The sequence below is a fragment of the Arvicanthis niloticus genome, chromosome 15 (assembly GCF_011762505.2).
Source record: "Arvicanthis niloticus isolate mArvNil1 chromosome 15, mArvNil1.pat.X, whole genome shotgun sequence".
NCBI classification, from domain to species: Eukaryota; Metazoa; Chordata; class Mammalia; order Rodentia; family Muridae; genus Arvicanthis; species Arvicanthis niloticus.
In genome coordinates this window covers 54409307-54425281 of record NC_047672.1, presented here as the reverse complement: position 1 = coordinate 54425281, position 15975 = coordinate 54409307, and the positions used below count along the sequence as shown (strand labels likewise).

The 15975-nt window shown below is 38.2% G+C and overlaps 1 protein-coding gene across 6 annotated transcripts in view; it reads left to right on the top strand.

The window, feature by feature from the left end:
- Window positions 1-15975, top strand: part of Dync1i1 (dynein cytoplasmic 1 intermediate chain 1) — a 302775-nt gene that overhangs the window by 39807 nt on the left and 246993 nt on the right. For 2 of the 6 annotated variants that reach the window (XM_034519246.2, XM_034519243.2), the window contains exons 3-4: window positions 518-632; window positions 3249-3339. In XM_034519246.2, the coding sequence (XP_034375137.1) occupies window positions 518-632; window positions 3249-3339 (206 nt within the window). Of the gene's footprint in view, window positions 1-517; window positions 633-3197; window positions 3340-15975 lie in introns of all 6 variants that reach the window. The other 4 variants (XM_034519242.1, XM_034519244.2, XM_034519247.2 and 1 more) reach the window with 2 other exon arrangements.

Below are 15975 nucleotides of genomic sequence, written 5' to 3'. Positions count from 1 at the left end.
TTACTAAGAGGTAGCTGACCAGAACCAGGGTCCTAGCAGGAACATAGAGGCCAAAACAGACAAGATTTACTTTTACAATAGCCCCTTTAAGAAATAATTTGCCTTGGTGGTTCCTTCCAAAACCCCAAGAGGAAATTTCTCATTTTATTTCTAAGTATTGTATTTTGTTTTGTGTGTGCGTGTTTCGTGGGGCACACAAGTGGGTACCTTTTCTACCATACAGGTTCTAGAACTCAAACTTGGGGCATCAGGCTTAGATGCAAGTGCCCTTCTGAGCATCTTACCAGCCTGGAAAACTTTCACCCCATGTGATAGAGGTTGGAGAAAATCCTCAAACGAAAGAGAGAGCCCCTGTCAGTTATTAACTGAGCCATTAGGGTAGTTTTCATCCTCCACATATAATTATATCTATGTACTTCTCTGCCTGGTCTTTGCTCCAGGCATTTTCTTCTTCATCTATGAAAAGCTTGCCCTTTAGTTACGTCACTAATTTCCTTGCTGGTATCAAATCTTTTAGGCAGATATGCAGCAGAAGAAAGAGCCGGTTCAAGATGACTCCGATCTGGATCGCAAACGACGAGAGACAGAAGCTTTGCTTCAGAGCATTGGCATATCACCAGAGCCCCCTCTAGGTATTTCCGCAAGCTTGCGTTACTACACCTCTTGTTTAGATATACCACATCCAGCAATACTGTGCTATTAAGTGTTAGCTTTATTGTTGTTTTCTATGCTTAAAATAATCTAGGGCTTACTGTCCTAGTTGCATGTATTTAGTTAGAACTGAGGGGGCTGGAAGGAGGTGGGAATGATCCTTACAGAGTCATTAGCAGATGCTAATGTTATACTGGCTGATTATATGCTTGTAATTTTCCCTTGTGTCACTGGCAGATTCATTTATATCATTTATATATGTAGAAGAAATCTTGGGATTTTTAAGCATCAAAAATTGTTCTTTGTTTCTGTTGGTGAATCCCAACCTCTCTTTGCCTATACAGATAATGTTAATCTGGTTATAAATACCGTGAACACTATAGACATAGAATTTTTCCATGGTGAAAAATAGAGTGTTCAGTGGGAAATTTGTTTAAATTTGTTTGGCACATGTGTATCTTGATTTCATTGTTAGTTGACATTGCACTGCAATACCCCTCCTCCAACTCATCCATTTCTAGTTGACTGTCCATGAAGTCTTTTGTCATGGAGGTCTGGGTGTAGATTAACTTTTATTTTATTTGTTAAAGATAGTTTGCATGAGCTTATTCTGCCACTATCGTGTGTATCTTTCATGGGTTGTTTTCTTTTTCCTTTATTTCTTTATCTTCCATACATCTAAAAATAATCTGAAGGTGTCTGTAAAACTACATAATATCCCACACATTAAACATAAAACTATTTAAATGATGCATAGAAATAAATACTGTATCAGGGCCACTAAAAATGTTTCATCTTTTAATTCCATTCTTGGAGCCTATATTAAAATAAAATTTCTTTTATTCTCATAGATATTTAAATTAAAAAAACAATTACCTATGTGAAGTAATTATGGCTCTCAATATAAATAAGAAAAATAATATATCCAACTGAAAATTAAGTATTGATAAACATGATTTAGGGCATAAACATAAAACTAAAATATTCCTAAAAATCATAAGTCTATCTCAATTGCATGTAAAAATCATGTATCTATTGCTATAATGAGCTCTCATAAAATTAGATTTTGTTTAACTTCTTATTATGCGAGGTGTAATCTGCAGGGGATTTGATTGTTGGATCTTCTTTGAGAAGTTGGCAAACCTCTTTGTACTTAGCTGACATGTGATGTAAATTAGACATGTATCGATCAATTATATTTCGGCTTCAAAATAGTCTGAAATGTTGTAGTTGCTATGTCAACACTGGTTAAACCCAGTAGGGGTATATCTGATCACCCCTTACCCTGCAGAAAGCTTGTGATGAAATTTTTAAAACAAAATATTTGAGCATCCCCAGTCTGCAACTACCTTCTCGGCTACCCATGAATCCTTTCCAAGGGGCCCATTTTTCATCTCTCTCTTCAGCTTCCCCCCTGCCTTAGCATGAAGGGTAATCAGAAAATTAATTGAAGAGCCACATGGAAATACCCAGTTCCTTGGCAATTCTGTCATTGTTGTACAGAATTTGAGAGGCAGGGGGAGACAATAAAATCCTACTAAAACTTTTACTCTTATTAGATAAATAAAAGGAAATTGCACATGATTGAAAGCAAATGGGATTCCATGTTCATGTATTGAAGCTTCTTTCTGCACATGGCTTCCTTGGCATGTGTGATGAATCCCCTGAGTTGGCTGGCCTGGAGCCATCTTGCCTATTTGGTGCAATAAGTGGCTGATGAAAGTTTGGCTCAGATGTGGAGGTTGGGGAAAGAAACCACATTTCTATTTCCTTTGTTTTGTTTTGTTTTGTTTTCTCTTTGTTATCTTTGCTCAGCTTGTCAGCTGACCCAAATCTCTGAGCATCTTTCTTTCTCCCTCCCTCATGGTGGCAGGTCACTTCTGTTCATGTGTCAGCATCTATGAGCACTGCCAGGGACAAAGGAAAACAAGTCCCAAGTGAAGGAGAACGTAGGGTGGATGAAACCATTCATTAAATGTAAAAATAAAGCAGGCTGGCATTTTCCTTTGTTTTGAAAGAGATTTTTAAATTACCAGGCTCAACATTTACCCTTCCCCTCTGTCACACAGTCTTAGCACAAAGTTGTTTATTCACCATGAACCCACACGTTTCTCTCCAACTTAGACACTGAACAGATCTCTCACCACTCTTGGGCATTTAAAAATATTTAGGCTCATCCATTTCATAACACTTAAAATTTTATAGACACCTCATCTTTTAAATAGGTCACATCTATACTAACAAAATAAAGTGAAGAATTGGAATGAGCTGGATAGATCCTACCGAAGAAATGTGGGTTGAACTATCTGGATAGCTATTGTAGTTCTCCATTTTACTTTGTTAACTGGACATGGCCCTGGACTCCCTAAGTTGATTCTGTCTAAATTCATTTCAGACTTTTATTTTCCAAAATATGAAAAATTCACTTGACTTTCTTCCTTTTCTTTCCTTTTTTTTTCTTTATCCCATCTCTATCTCTCCTGGCCATACAACCACTTTAATTTGGGCCCGTTTGTTTTGATTTGTCTGACACTGCTCTTCCTCAGTGCAGCCGCTGCATTTTTTAACATGGGATACCTGTTATTTTCATTATTTAGTCCCAACCCCTATGTCTCCCTCTTCGAAATCAGTGAGCACTCCCAGTGAAGCTGGAAGCCAAGACTCGGGCGATCTGGGGCCATTAACAAGGTAAGAATTGTCCTTCTAAAAGGCCATGGTGATATGTCAATGTTGCAAGAGAACACTGTTTTCATGCCTTTGGATGTACATGCACCTGTTATATCCTCCTCCATGCTTAATTCATGCTGAATTGCAATGTTTCATGACAGAATGGTTCTTGTGACCACTGGAAATAACAGTACCATCCTTCCTTGAGTTGTCTCATGAAAACCATGCATCTTCCTTAATCAACATCCCCATTACCTAAGGTCTAAGGGAAACAGGGAAGGACCAAAGTTCCAATAATCATATTCTCAGTTTCTCATTGTTCAGTTTGACTTCGTTTCTAACCCTACTCTTCATTTCTCAAGCACCTAGTTTATTTATGAGAAGTGAAAAAATGGCAAACTGATTTATCAAAGCTTTGTTTTGTTAGGAATTTTAGAAAGTGTTCACTGCAGTTACTGAGCGAGTCAGCGACCAAACTTTTGTTACACTCTGCATTCAGAGACTTCTGAGACAGGATGTGGGCATGCTCTAATTGGACCACTTGAAGGGATGTCTGTAAAGGAGAGGGGTGTAGGGAAGAAAGGCACTATGATATAGTCGTGTCCCTGTCGTGATTGGGTTCAACGTTGATTGTATTCTTCGGGATTCCCATACACAGGTGCGACCACGATGGTGATGTGTGTGAATGTCGAGTGGAAACTTGTGGCACCCGGTCAGCCAGCACCACACTGCTCAGTCGGAAGCTGGTCTTCCTCCTAATTCCAGGCATTTGAGCTCTATAGCAACATGGATTCAGTTTGTCAACATCTCCTAGGTTTTCACAGGAAGCTAGAAATTCCTTTCAGTAAAAGAAGACATGAGCCTATGACCTATGGCTGGCAGCATGTGACTCCTTGCTGGGATTCTTAATATGGGAGTGGGGATTATAAAATATTTGAATCAAGCTTCAAATAAAGAAAAAAGTCACCCTCCCCACTGCACGCAAGATAAGCTAGCCTTTTGGTTGTCAGTGTGCCTTTCAACCTTTCTCTACCCATGGATCTTTCTAACTACCGTATGCTTTCCAAGAGAGAGATGCAAAATTTGGCACTTTTATGTTTCCAAGCAATTCATTTTCATATGCATTTTCTTCTGAAAGTATACACTATTTTCATAGAGACCAAAGCAATTTGATTGGGAAAACTGTGGCTAAGCAGAAAATGAAGGCACATTCTTAAATCCAAACACTCAAAAGGCTGAGGCAGGAGGATGATGAGTTCAAAGCCAGCTTAAACACACACACACACACACACACACACACACACACACACACACACACGACCCTGAGAACCATTCTGAACCCTAGGCTATACATTTGTATTTTTCTTTCAGAAACAAAATAGGAGGATCAGAAGTCCCTCAGGAGTACCTGCCCAGTGGTGTGCTCAGACACCAGCATCCTGTTTCAACAGGCCTCTGGAAGCAGTGGGCGCTGCTTCAGTTTTAGAAGAATGGAACACTTGTATGGGGGCAAAGCTGGTTATTTTAGCAAATTGCCCTTGTGATTTGGGGAAGCATATGTCTGCTGTCATCTGTTGCCTTGAATGCTTCAGAAGGTCTTTGAGGGGTGACAGTAATAACAACAGAAATGGATAAGATTTAACATTTGAGAGCTGACACAATGCGGTCACATTCCTTGGGGCTCCACTGGCCTCTCCTTAAGACACTTGACTGCTTCTATACAAAGATGCAGCTGTGTCACTTTGCTCAGCTTCGAGTGCTGCAGTTGGCAGTATGAAATTCTATAACTGGCTTCACAGTTGATGAAATCTCTTTGAAAACTTGCTAACCTGTGCTGTCCTGTTGCTAAACAGCTGATCTGTGCTGTCACCACGCTGGGGACAGTAGCAAATACTGGTCCTCACAAGACCCCTCTTTCCTTTCACCTTCTTAAAGTGGTGTGTGTGTGTGTGTGTGTGTGTGTGTGTGTGTGTGTGTTTCATGTTTAAACCTAGTGAATTGGTTTAAAAGGAGGGAGACAGTTCCTTCCCACCAGAGTCAAACTCGGGCGAGTTTCATTTCACTATAGCCAAGTTCTGAGGACAGTAGGTAGCTAAGAACCAGAGAGCAAATGCCTGCAAAAGGCCATTTTCATTGTCTCAACTGATTTCAAGAAAATTGGCAGTAAAAAAATAAACCAAGCATGAAGTCTGCCTGAGAAGAATGAATTAAGACTATCTTAGGACACCTTTGCCCTTGTTTTGAATGTAAAATTCCAGGCATATATGTTTTTGCTTTAGTAAAGTGGGTGAATGTTGCAGTGTAGGAGACTATCCTGTTCTAGATTTTAAATGTTTTTTTCCCTTCATGTAGAAGTGACATTTTTGAAGAGTTACTATTGTCTTTAACATGTCACAGAACCACAGTCTGGGAAGGCACTGACATCCTTGCAAGCAGAAGTTTTCCTATTTGCTTAGAATACAAATTCTTTTAGAGGATTCAGGAATCTAGTTAACACATCTGTTCTTAGCTCAAGGTACACATAAATTCTTCTATTCCTTTGCCAGGATTTAAAGCTCAAACTGAAAATGTCTTCCAAGAGCCAGAAGAAAATTGTCACACTTCATGTCCTTGAATATTGAATTGTAAATAGAAAGTTTACAAAAGTCTCTTTTACTCATTCTGAGAGCAACAAATGTTTTAAATAAAGTTAAAAGTAATTCCCAATTATACAGGTATGCATTGAATATTTTAAAACTTCAAGTGTTATAATTTGTTTTAAAATTTCTGATGTTTGGTTTTATAGCCCGTGTCTCACTCACAACTTCTATTTGAGACGTTCTCCTCTTTCTTTTGATTGATTTTAGAATATCAGTTATTTCTAAGTTAATAGTATTAGGCAAATAACAGGCTCTTAGAATTAAAATTAAGCTATATTAATAAAGTACTTAAAAGGGCAATTTTCCTTATAAACATGGGTATTTTTTTTCTAAAAGCCTTAATCTATACAACCAGAACACCACACAATGCACAGAGAATGCTACATATTTGATAAGCTTGATTGACAATTATTAGTTAAAAATGCAAGAGTAGCTAATGTTAAAAAGATCAAGGGGGAAGTTGTAGGTATTACAGCACGGGGGGGGGGGACGCTTGAGGAACCCAGACCCCTATCCACAGGTTTAAGCCTAACTAGTTTTCTCTATGTGATAAACAATATTAATCTGAATTCTTTTAAAATGTCCTCTATGCACTGCAATTGAATCAAAGATACATCTGTTTATTTGAAATTGTGTCTTCCTTGGGAAATAATAGTAGTTCTTTGAAAATGGGAACTGAATTTGAAGTTGAATCCATGAGGTAAGCATGTTGGGGATGTTCTTGAATTAATGAGATCATCACCTTGTTTTGGATCAATGGTGTCATTGAGGAGTGGTGAGCATTGTTTATTTTTTTCAAGTTCACACAAAACATAGTTGAAGTTCTTATTTAGCTTCAGGCTGATTTACGTGAGTTTTCATAAGCTATAACTGTACCTTACACTAGTACATTATCTCAAAGAGCTGATATAAATGTCTCAGAAGATTATGCTGAAAATGAAGCAAATGAATGTTGGAAAAGAACTTGGAAGCAACATGACATAGTAACTGTGAGTTTAGATTTTATTGTTGTAATAATATGCTCTTTTCATATTTTGATTTAGACATTTTTCAAATGGGAAGAGCTCTTATTAAACTCTTCTCATCGGGCATGTATATGACATCATCAAATTTGCTAAGCATGCTTATATCTTTATCCAAGTATCTATATAAACATTTTGAACATTAGGCCAAGGCTAGATTTAAAGTCTTTATATCACTAGAGTTACACAAGCCCTGCTGACGTACCTTCAGGTTATGAACCAGAGATAAATCTATGGACATGTACCTTTAGCCCATATTTATTCTGTCCTTTTACATGGCAGGTTCATAAAGGACTCCATACTTATTCTCTTTCCCTGTTTTACTATGGGAATATTAACATTCTCAAAAACCACAGCCAAACCAGCATATGTGCTACCATCTAAAGTATGGGAGGTATATTAATCTCATAATGTTTACCAGGATCTCAAGTCGGAATCACAGTAGAACTTTTTGAAACGATTCCACATATAACAACCTCACAAAGTAGCTGCATCGTGTCTGCTCGCCTCTTGTAACAACATCAGCATTTTCTGGCACATGAACAAAACAGTCAATATAGCCAGAAAAGAAGATCTCTGATGTTTGCTTTTCATAAATGGTGTGCAGAATGATAATAATAGTAATTGCTGCTTTGGGTTTTTTTTTTTTTTTTTTTTTTTTTTTTTTTTTTTTTTTTTTTTTTTTTTTTTTGGTTTGTGGTTTGTTTGTTTGTTCATTAACCATCTGTAGTCTTAACATTAAGTTTTATTTTCAAAAAAATAGAAACATTCCATCCCACCATTCATTTTTATTATAACTTTTCATTTTCACTTATGTGTGTGTGTGTGTGTGTGTGTGTGTGTGTGTGTGTGTGTGTGTTGCATGTGTAGACTTGAGCATGTGCCTATGAGTGTGAATGTGTGTATGGAGGGAGGCCAGAAGTTAATGTTGAGTTCCCTCTTCGATTGCTCTTCGTCTCACTGTTTGATATGAGGTCTTTTACTGAGCCTGAGCTGACCAATTCTGTTGGCTGGCCAGTCAGTGAGATGCAGTGTTCTACCTGTCTCTGTGCCTCAACCCAACCACTGGTTGCAGACATGTGTAGCTCATCTGGTTTTCATGGATTACTGGGAATCTGAACTCTGGTCCTCACGTTTATGTGTCAGGAACCTTTCTGACTGAGCCATCCCCCCAGCTACCTGATATTTTATTTTTCTTAATCACTATTGAAATATTGTTTGTGCATGTAACATGATTATAAAATATAAACAAGTCAAAATAAGCATTAAACATCATTGTCCTACCACCAGTGATGAGCACCATACTGTCTATTCTTTCATATGTCTATGACATCTTATATACAATTTTATTTAAAAAAAATCAGTAGCACCTGCAGGTGTTATTTTTATAATCAACTATCCTTATTTTTCTATTTCAGCTTTTATCTTTACTCTAATATCAATATAATCTTCTATTTTCCCTAGTTGTTTCCAATGTAATCCCATAATAATTGGAATGGATACCTGTCCTCCCATTTAACAGTATCCATAGTTTTAAAAAGTTCTAGCATTTTAACACCTGACATAGTATCTCTGGGACTTTTATTCTTATCCATAATCAGATTCTCCAGGACTCTCTAGAGCTAGATAAGATTTAAGGACTTTTGACCCACTTTGATGAAAACACTGTCATCTGTCATAGCAAACTTAGAAGCCAAAGGGAAGGTTTCAAAAACTTTATAGGAGTGAAAAAAAAGTAACAAAATAACATCAGAAATTGAATAATAACATCAAATTGTGTTTATTCAAGCATTCATACGTTATCATTATTTGAGAAGAATTTCATAGAATGTAGTCAATTCATTGGATGTCAGAGAAACTAAAGACAATGGTTTAAAGCTGACTGAAATTCAGTCTTATTGGGAGCATGAGAGAATGACGACTCATCTGAGTTCAGTTCATAGCACCCATGACTGGCAACACACAACTGTCTGTGACTCCAGCTGCAGGAGATCTAATACCTTGTTCTGACCTCTGAGGGCACTGGCACTCACATGTATATGTGCACATACAGACACACAGACATACACACACACACAATTAAAACTACTAAAACATATTCTGTTTTAAAAGTCGCTCTCTTTAGCAGCTAAGATTATGATATAGGATTTCTTTTCTCCTTATGTAGCACATTAATTGATAAATTGAAATGCTGACCTCCTGTGGCTCTGTCTTCAGGCAGAATGTGCTGTGTCTCTTACATGGCACTACTCAAGGATCGAGCATCTGTTTTGGCAATGGATGCTGTGCCTCCTTCCAGAGAAACCACTTGCTTGGCAGTAGTTCTGTGTAGGATTGGAGAGAACGTGTCCTTGTACTATGCTGGAAATTCTTCATTTCATTTTGAGTCCAGCTCAAGGGGACATCGTAGTGGCTTTATGTGGCCTCAGTGGCACCTTGTATGAGGGCTTGGATGTTAGGGAGAAGAGCCTGACATGGAGAATAAAGAAAGGAGGCTTTCAAAGAGAATCTGATAGAAGCAAACATTGCAATGTTCCAATTTTGTTTCTAAGAAATGTATTTTCTAAGAAAATAATAGGAAATAAAAAAAAATCCTTATCTACATCATAGCCAGTCCCAAGTAAAGAAATAATTGGGACTGAGAAATAGAATATTAACTCATTATCTAAATACCATCCTTACTTGACATGATTTTAATGAATGTGACAGATTGATAGAATGGATTTTAAAATGCCCTTAATTATTTAGTGTTTTGCTTTTAGAAATGACATTTTAAAAATTATGTCTCAGAGAAAGACACTGATTAAAGATTTATACTAGGCACTATACTCCTGCTAGCCTAAATTCTGTTCCTTGTCTGACTGGAGCTAATAAAGACATACGACCCCAGCGTTCAGAACAATTCTGATACACAGAAGGACACTGGGTCCTCCCCTTAATTTTGTTTCCCCATCTTGGTGAGAACAGGAAATACATGGGAACCTGGGCTGCAGTTGCAGAGATTCATTAAAATTGCTTAGGGCCCAGAAAATGAGGGCTTTGTTTCCTTGGCACAAAATGGCAACATAGCCAACACTTTAATGATAGGTTTTCCTTCTTCAGAGTGGAAATGGGTCTGAAATACCTTCTGAGAGCATATTCTGGCATCAGGACATACATAATTGGGTTATTTAACTTATTGGGTCATACAAAGACACGCACAGACATACAGACATACACAAACATGAAGGTAGAAGGATAACTAGCTATGAAGAGGATGGAGGTCATCAGGAGTGGGAAGGCAATAAGAGAGGGTAATGGAGGTAAATATAATCAAAACTATATATATATATATATATATATATATATATATATATATATACATATATTGAATATATATATAAATGTCACAATGAAAATATTATATGCTGATAAGAACAAAACACAAAAATGCACTGAATTAATCATAAAAATGCTTTGGTGGATATTTAAAAAGTGAGGCAGATACAGTCTGATTCATCTTTTTTTATTTTTTTAAAGAAGAAATAAAAACTATTCACCACCACCAAGCTGACCATCACACTTCATGCCCATGTGTGGGAAAGGCAGGTATAAGCCTTCATTGTCTCACTCATTCATCACTTCTGTCAATGAATAGTTGAGACTTCATGGTCTGTAAGATACTATGCCAGATCTTCAGGAAACACAATTGATGCTTTTTTAAGAGAGAGAGCCTCCTTCTAGTAGATCTAATCAAGCCATCCAAGGAGTTGTTGTTGTAAATTTATAGCTCTCAAATATGTGTATGTATAGAGATGAACTATAATGGCATAAAGAATTATTCAAAAATCGCTGTTAAGAAATTTGTGATATTATGATTGGGAGAGGTGATTTAAATGCATTATTACTGTCCATAGTGATGTATTAGATACTTAGAAAATATTTATTTGTATATGCATCAATAGCATACATAAATCTGGGTGAGATTGGTGGAGGATGGATGTAGGTGTTCAGATGAAAATACAACTAAAGGCAAGGCATCTGTGGTCCAGAGAGGGACAAGCATACTGGGAAAGGTGACTGAAGGTGGATGTTACTTTGGAAAAACTCCTGGACATAGTTATAGGAACTAAAGCAAAGGATGATGATTGCCTTTCAGAAATAAGACAGGGATCCAGTTTCTCGGCTCAGAGCAAGAGTATTTAGTGCTGTTAAAAAACATCCTGATTTATTAAGCCATCCCTAATGTCAATTGGATTCTTTATTTACCCACTTAGTAAGCAGTTAAGGTACCTTTCTAACTCACACTTCACAGAGATACAAATTATGGTGTTACTATAGATAAATGTATTTCAGGCTGAGCCTTCCAGAAGGCACATTTTTGGAATGGTTGGGCTTGACGGGAGGCATTCAGATACATAAGATGTACACTAGGAATTAAACACAAGATAAAGATCAGACTCTACAAGACAAGTTTACATCACTAGTTCCCACACCTGCCTCTTGTCACTCAAGACACTTAGCAGATTATTACTAACCTAGGGCATGACAGATTTGAGACAAGACCTGAGATGTGGCACTTTTATAATGTTCTCAAGATCTGACCATTCATATGTGGAAAGAGAAAAGCTGAAAGTCTAAATTAGGGTTGTGGGGGTATATAGAGAATGGAAAGACAGATGAGGTATTGAAGAGTAGGGTTGTCGACAGATAAAACCAAAGCACATTTGAAAAGGTGGAATTTGGAGTTTAGAAGTGATGAGGATGTGGGGGTCAGACAGTAACAATGGCCTAAGGTAAGGCACAGAAGAGAAAAGGGATGGCATAACCCTAACTGGGCAGCACGTCTCAATATAGGATGAGAAGAGGAGAGACTGAAGATGAGGAACAGATGTTGAGCATGGGATTTGAAGGCACAGAAATTTTCACTGTAATCATTGCCATCAGCATCTTCTTTTCCTTTCTCTAAGGAAAATTTTTATGACCCACTCTTACAGAGTTTCGTGAAATAAAACGTGTCCACAGGGCAATTCATTGATGACTCTCACTGCCTTATTGGGGTAGTGCTTTAAAGACTACACTGATTTAAATGACAACAGCGGTGTGCCAGTGGCTCAGCTGTGCTGGGTGTTAGCATCACACATGGCAGTTCTTAGCCCCTGTGTTCCAAATACTTATTGGAAATTTTCTTATTAGTCAACACCCAGAGAGGGTGAGCAGAGATGCTTTCTGGGGAAAATGTTTAGGGCATTTGACTCTGGTGTGTAATAAAGATGGGAAAAGCAGATATATGGCCATGCATGATAAGAAGGGCACAGGAAGCAATTACTCCCCAGAGGGCCACACATCTGCAATCAGGACAGCATGTCTTTTCCATTTAAAATATATTTCCAGCAGATGTCCAATGATATTTTTTGAAATTTTTAACCTCTATAAGCTGAAAGTGAGTAAATAAAATCAGACCATTGAAGAAGGAATCTTATCAAGAGTTAGAGAGCTGTAGATTAGTAGAGAGTATAAAAGATCTGAAATTCTGGTAGGTTTCCACAAATCTATTGCTATACTGAAGATTATTATGTTTTGTCTATTCTTGTGTTTTACAAAATACGTACATAGAAAAAAAACCAAAATGACCCTTCTAATTGTAAACTGTTACATGGTAGACTTCTCAGGACTAGATATGAGCAGGTCCATTATCTGACACAGTTGGACTCGGATAAGTGATTGTTGTGCATGTACTGTGCCTAGTATTTTACACAAAGCTGAAAAAATGTGCCCTTAATCGGGATGTATATGGCTGCCGACCAAACCGTGGGAGCATAGGACCACCATGGCTTTTAGTACAAAGCTTGTCATTTACTATCTAAGCAAACTGAAGGTCCTCTGAGAGTTAATCCAAGAAGGCACCTACAAATGATCAGAAAAGACAAACACATGGCAATAAAGCAAGGACATTTTCCCAGACAGGAATCTTGAACAGAAATCTAATTGACTTAGTTTATTAAAAGAAAGAAGAGAAGGAGGAAGAAGAAGGAAGGAAGGGGGGAAGTGAGGGAAGGAAGGAAGAAAGAGAGGGAAAGAAGGAGGGAGGGAGGAAGGGAGGGTGTTCTAATGAGAAAGAATCAAGTTGGTCTGCCTACAAACTAGAGAAGACTGAAGACAGAGATGGGGGAGAAACAAGGGCAATGGTGGTCATTATTAGATGAAGACATTTTGGGGAAAAGTCAGGGAAGTCTATAATGTTTAAACATCCAACTTCCACTCTGCTAAATTTAAACTCTGTCAGCCATCTGGCTTCAAGGAAGCTGGTATTCAAGACAAGAAGACAGTTGAATTTGTATAGTTATTTGGCCTAGAAGTTATTGTTCTCATAATAAGTTAGTTGGCAGCCAAAGTCTATGGGACCTTATAGAATAATTCAGCTATCATATCCAATAAATCAGGCACTGGCAGCAATGAGTGTATGTCCAAATCCTAGTCCAGCATTCAAGGGCGTAATCAGAGGGGATCTCTGATCTCCATGGAGAGTGTTTCCTACTCGGGTTCCCAAAAGTTAGAGGTGGCCCAGCCCACACCTGACCAGCCATCCAGAGGAATAACTTAGCAAAGCAAACATTTAACTGCTATTATCTTTAATCCATTTGATACCTGTGAGTACACTATTGCTGTCTTCAGACACACCAGAAGAGAGCATTGGATCCCATTACAGATGGTTGTGAGCCACCATGTGGTTACTGGGAATTGAACTCAGGATCTCTGGAAGAAGAGTCAGTGCTCTTAACTGCTGAGCCATCTCTCCAGACCCCCCTTTTATGACATTTATTTAGTTACCATCTACTATTAATTGAATTTTAAACTGTGACTAGCCCTGCACAACTGATGGGAATTGATTTTTTTCTTGGTAAGATGTTATCAGTATATAATTATGAATATTCATATGTATGATTTCCTTGTTTAAATGTCACATTCTTAAATAGAGTTCTGGTGGCCCTCTGCATATGTGGGGTGTCATTGCTATGTCATTTTTTGCTTTCTAACTTGTCCTATGAAGACGTTTGTGTATAATTCCATCATCCCATAGAGAACAGTAGTTGGCTTGACAGTTTTTGCTACTTTATTCTAGTATTTTATATATTAGGACCTCAATAGATGTTTCTTGAATAAGTGAATGAATGTTCTGATCAAAAGAATTCTGTGCCCTATGCATATTAAATGACAGACCCCACCCCCCCAAAAAAAAAACCTAAAACATGAGACTAATGTCATAGTAAATGAGGTAATTTCTACATGGAAAAGGACATGATAACACTTTTTTATTGAATTTACAATTATCCTACTTCTTTCATTTCTATAAATTCCCTGAAATATTCCAAATCCTCTAGGAAGCTATAGGCTGAATTATCATTTTATTTTCAATAATAATAAACTAACTCGATAAGGTTACAAAGTAATATTTATGTCAATTGGCTCAATAAAAATATCCCAGAAGGAGGATAACAAGTCAAAACGAAGTCTAATCATCTTCTTATACTTAAGGGCTTTAGACCAGCTCCTTCTTGTGTGGGATACAGGAGACTTGTCTGATGGAGCACAAGCCACACCCAGAGCCCAACACTTTCACCTTAAGACACAGATGCGGCCTCCCTACGGTGCTGCCTCCTCCCTTGTAGTTTTTCTGCAAGTGAGCGCACAAAAAATTTGGTGATCATTCATCAGGGTCCTCGGCCATCCTTGAAAACAGAGAGCAATGTTTGGCTAGTTAAGGAACTAACTTTGAGTTCCTTTTTAATTTAAAAAAGAAAAAAGAAAAAAAGGTAGTACATTTTCGGTAATCTGACCTCTCTGCAGATCATAATGGAAATTTGAAAAGAAACTGAAAGAAGCACATGTGATCGTGTCCTTGGCTTTACTCCTCATCCTCCCGCTTCTTGCTGGTAGTAACTGGACTTTCTTTCACTGACTAGAATGTTTGATGCAGTGGAACACATTTATTTGCATATATTACTTCTGTTGCTCAAGTTCAAAATGCAACCATGAGGGGCGCTTGAGAGACAACTAAGCAGTTACAAGCCCAGCACGAGCCACTTGTGTAGAGGACCTGAGTTAGGTTCCTAGCACACATGCTGCACAGCTCACAACCACACGTAACTTCAGCTCCAGAGTTACAAGTGTAACTCTTCTGGGCTTCAAGTGTATCTGTATTCACACACACACACATACACACGCATGCACGCACTCATGCGCACGCGCACAAAAACACACATATGCACATAGTTAAAAATATATTAACTATTTTAAAATGCAAACATCAGACTGAATCTTTACTTAAGTAGATGATTCTAATAGAAATTCAAAGGCAAGTAGTCTTTCTAAAAGACCAACGGGTCCATGCGCTCTGTGCAATAAGCAATGGCCTAGCTAGAACTTTGATAGCTACATTCTTCTCAGGCCAGAGGAGTAGAAAAATGTCAGGAAAGTTCATCCCACCCAAACAAAACCTGAAGGCATGTTGGCTATGAGCTGAGTCCACCCCTGCTGTGGTAACGCTTTTCAGTCAGTCAGAGCCAGAAGCTGCACTTCTGTCTGTAACCGAAACAATACCATTAATTTAGATCCCTGTAAATGCTTATAATGCCTTCCATCCCAGCTACTGTGCGAACCTCTAGAGGACCTGGCATCTAGAACAGACAGAGCCACTTTGCCTGAGCACGGAATGGTTCCAGAGCAATGGTTCCTATCTCTGGCCACATGTCAGAAGCATTGGGGGGGGGGGGGATTTCAGTACCACTGCCACATACTGGATCTTGCCCCAGGCATTTTGGTTCTTTGGCCTGGAAGTGGCCAGGCTAAAGCATACTGTCCTTTAGCTTCTAGTGGGACAGCTGATCAGATACTATGCTTTCTATTTGCTGACAACTGAAAAGCTTCCATCTACCCAGTCATCTTCCAAAGACTGTCCCACAGTTAGCCTTGCACTTTCCACTGGGAACTTGATACTCAGACTTTCTCACCCTCCT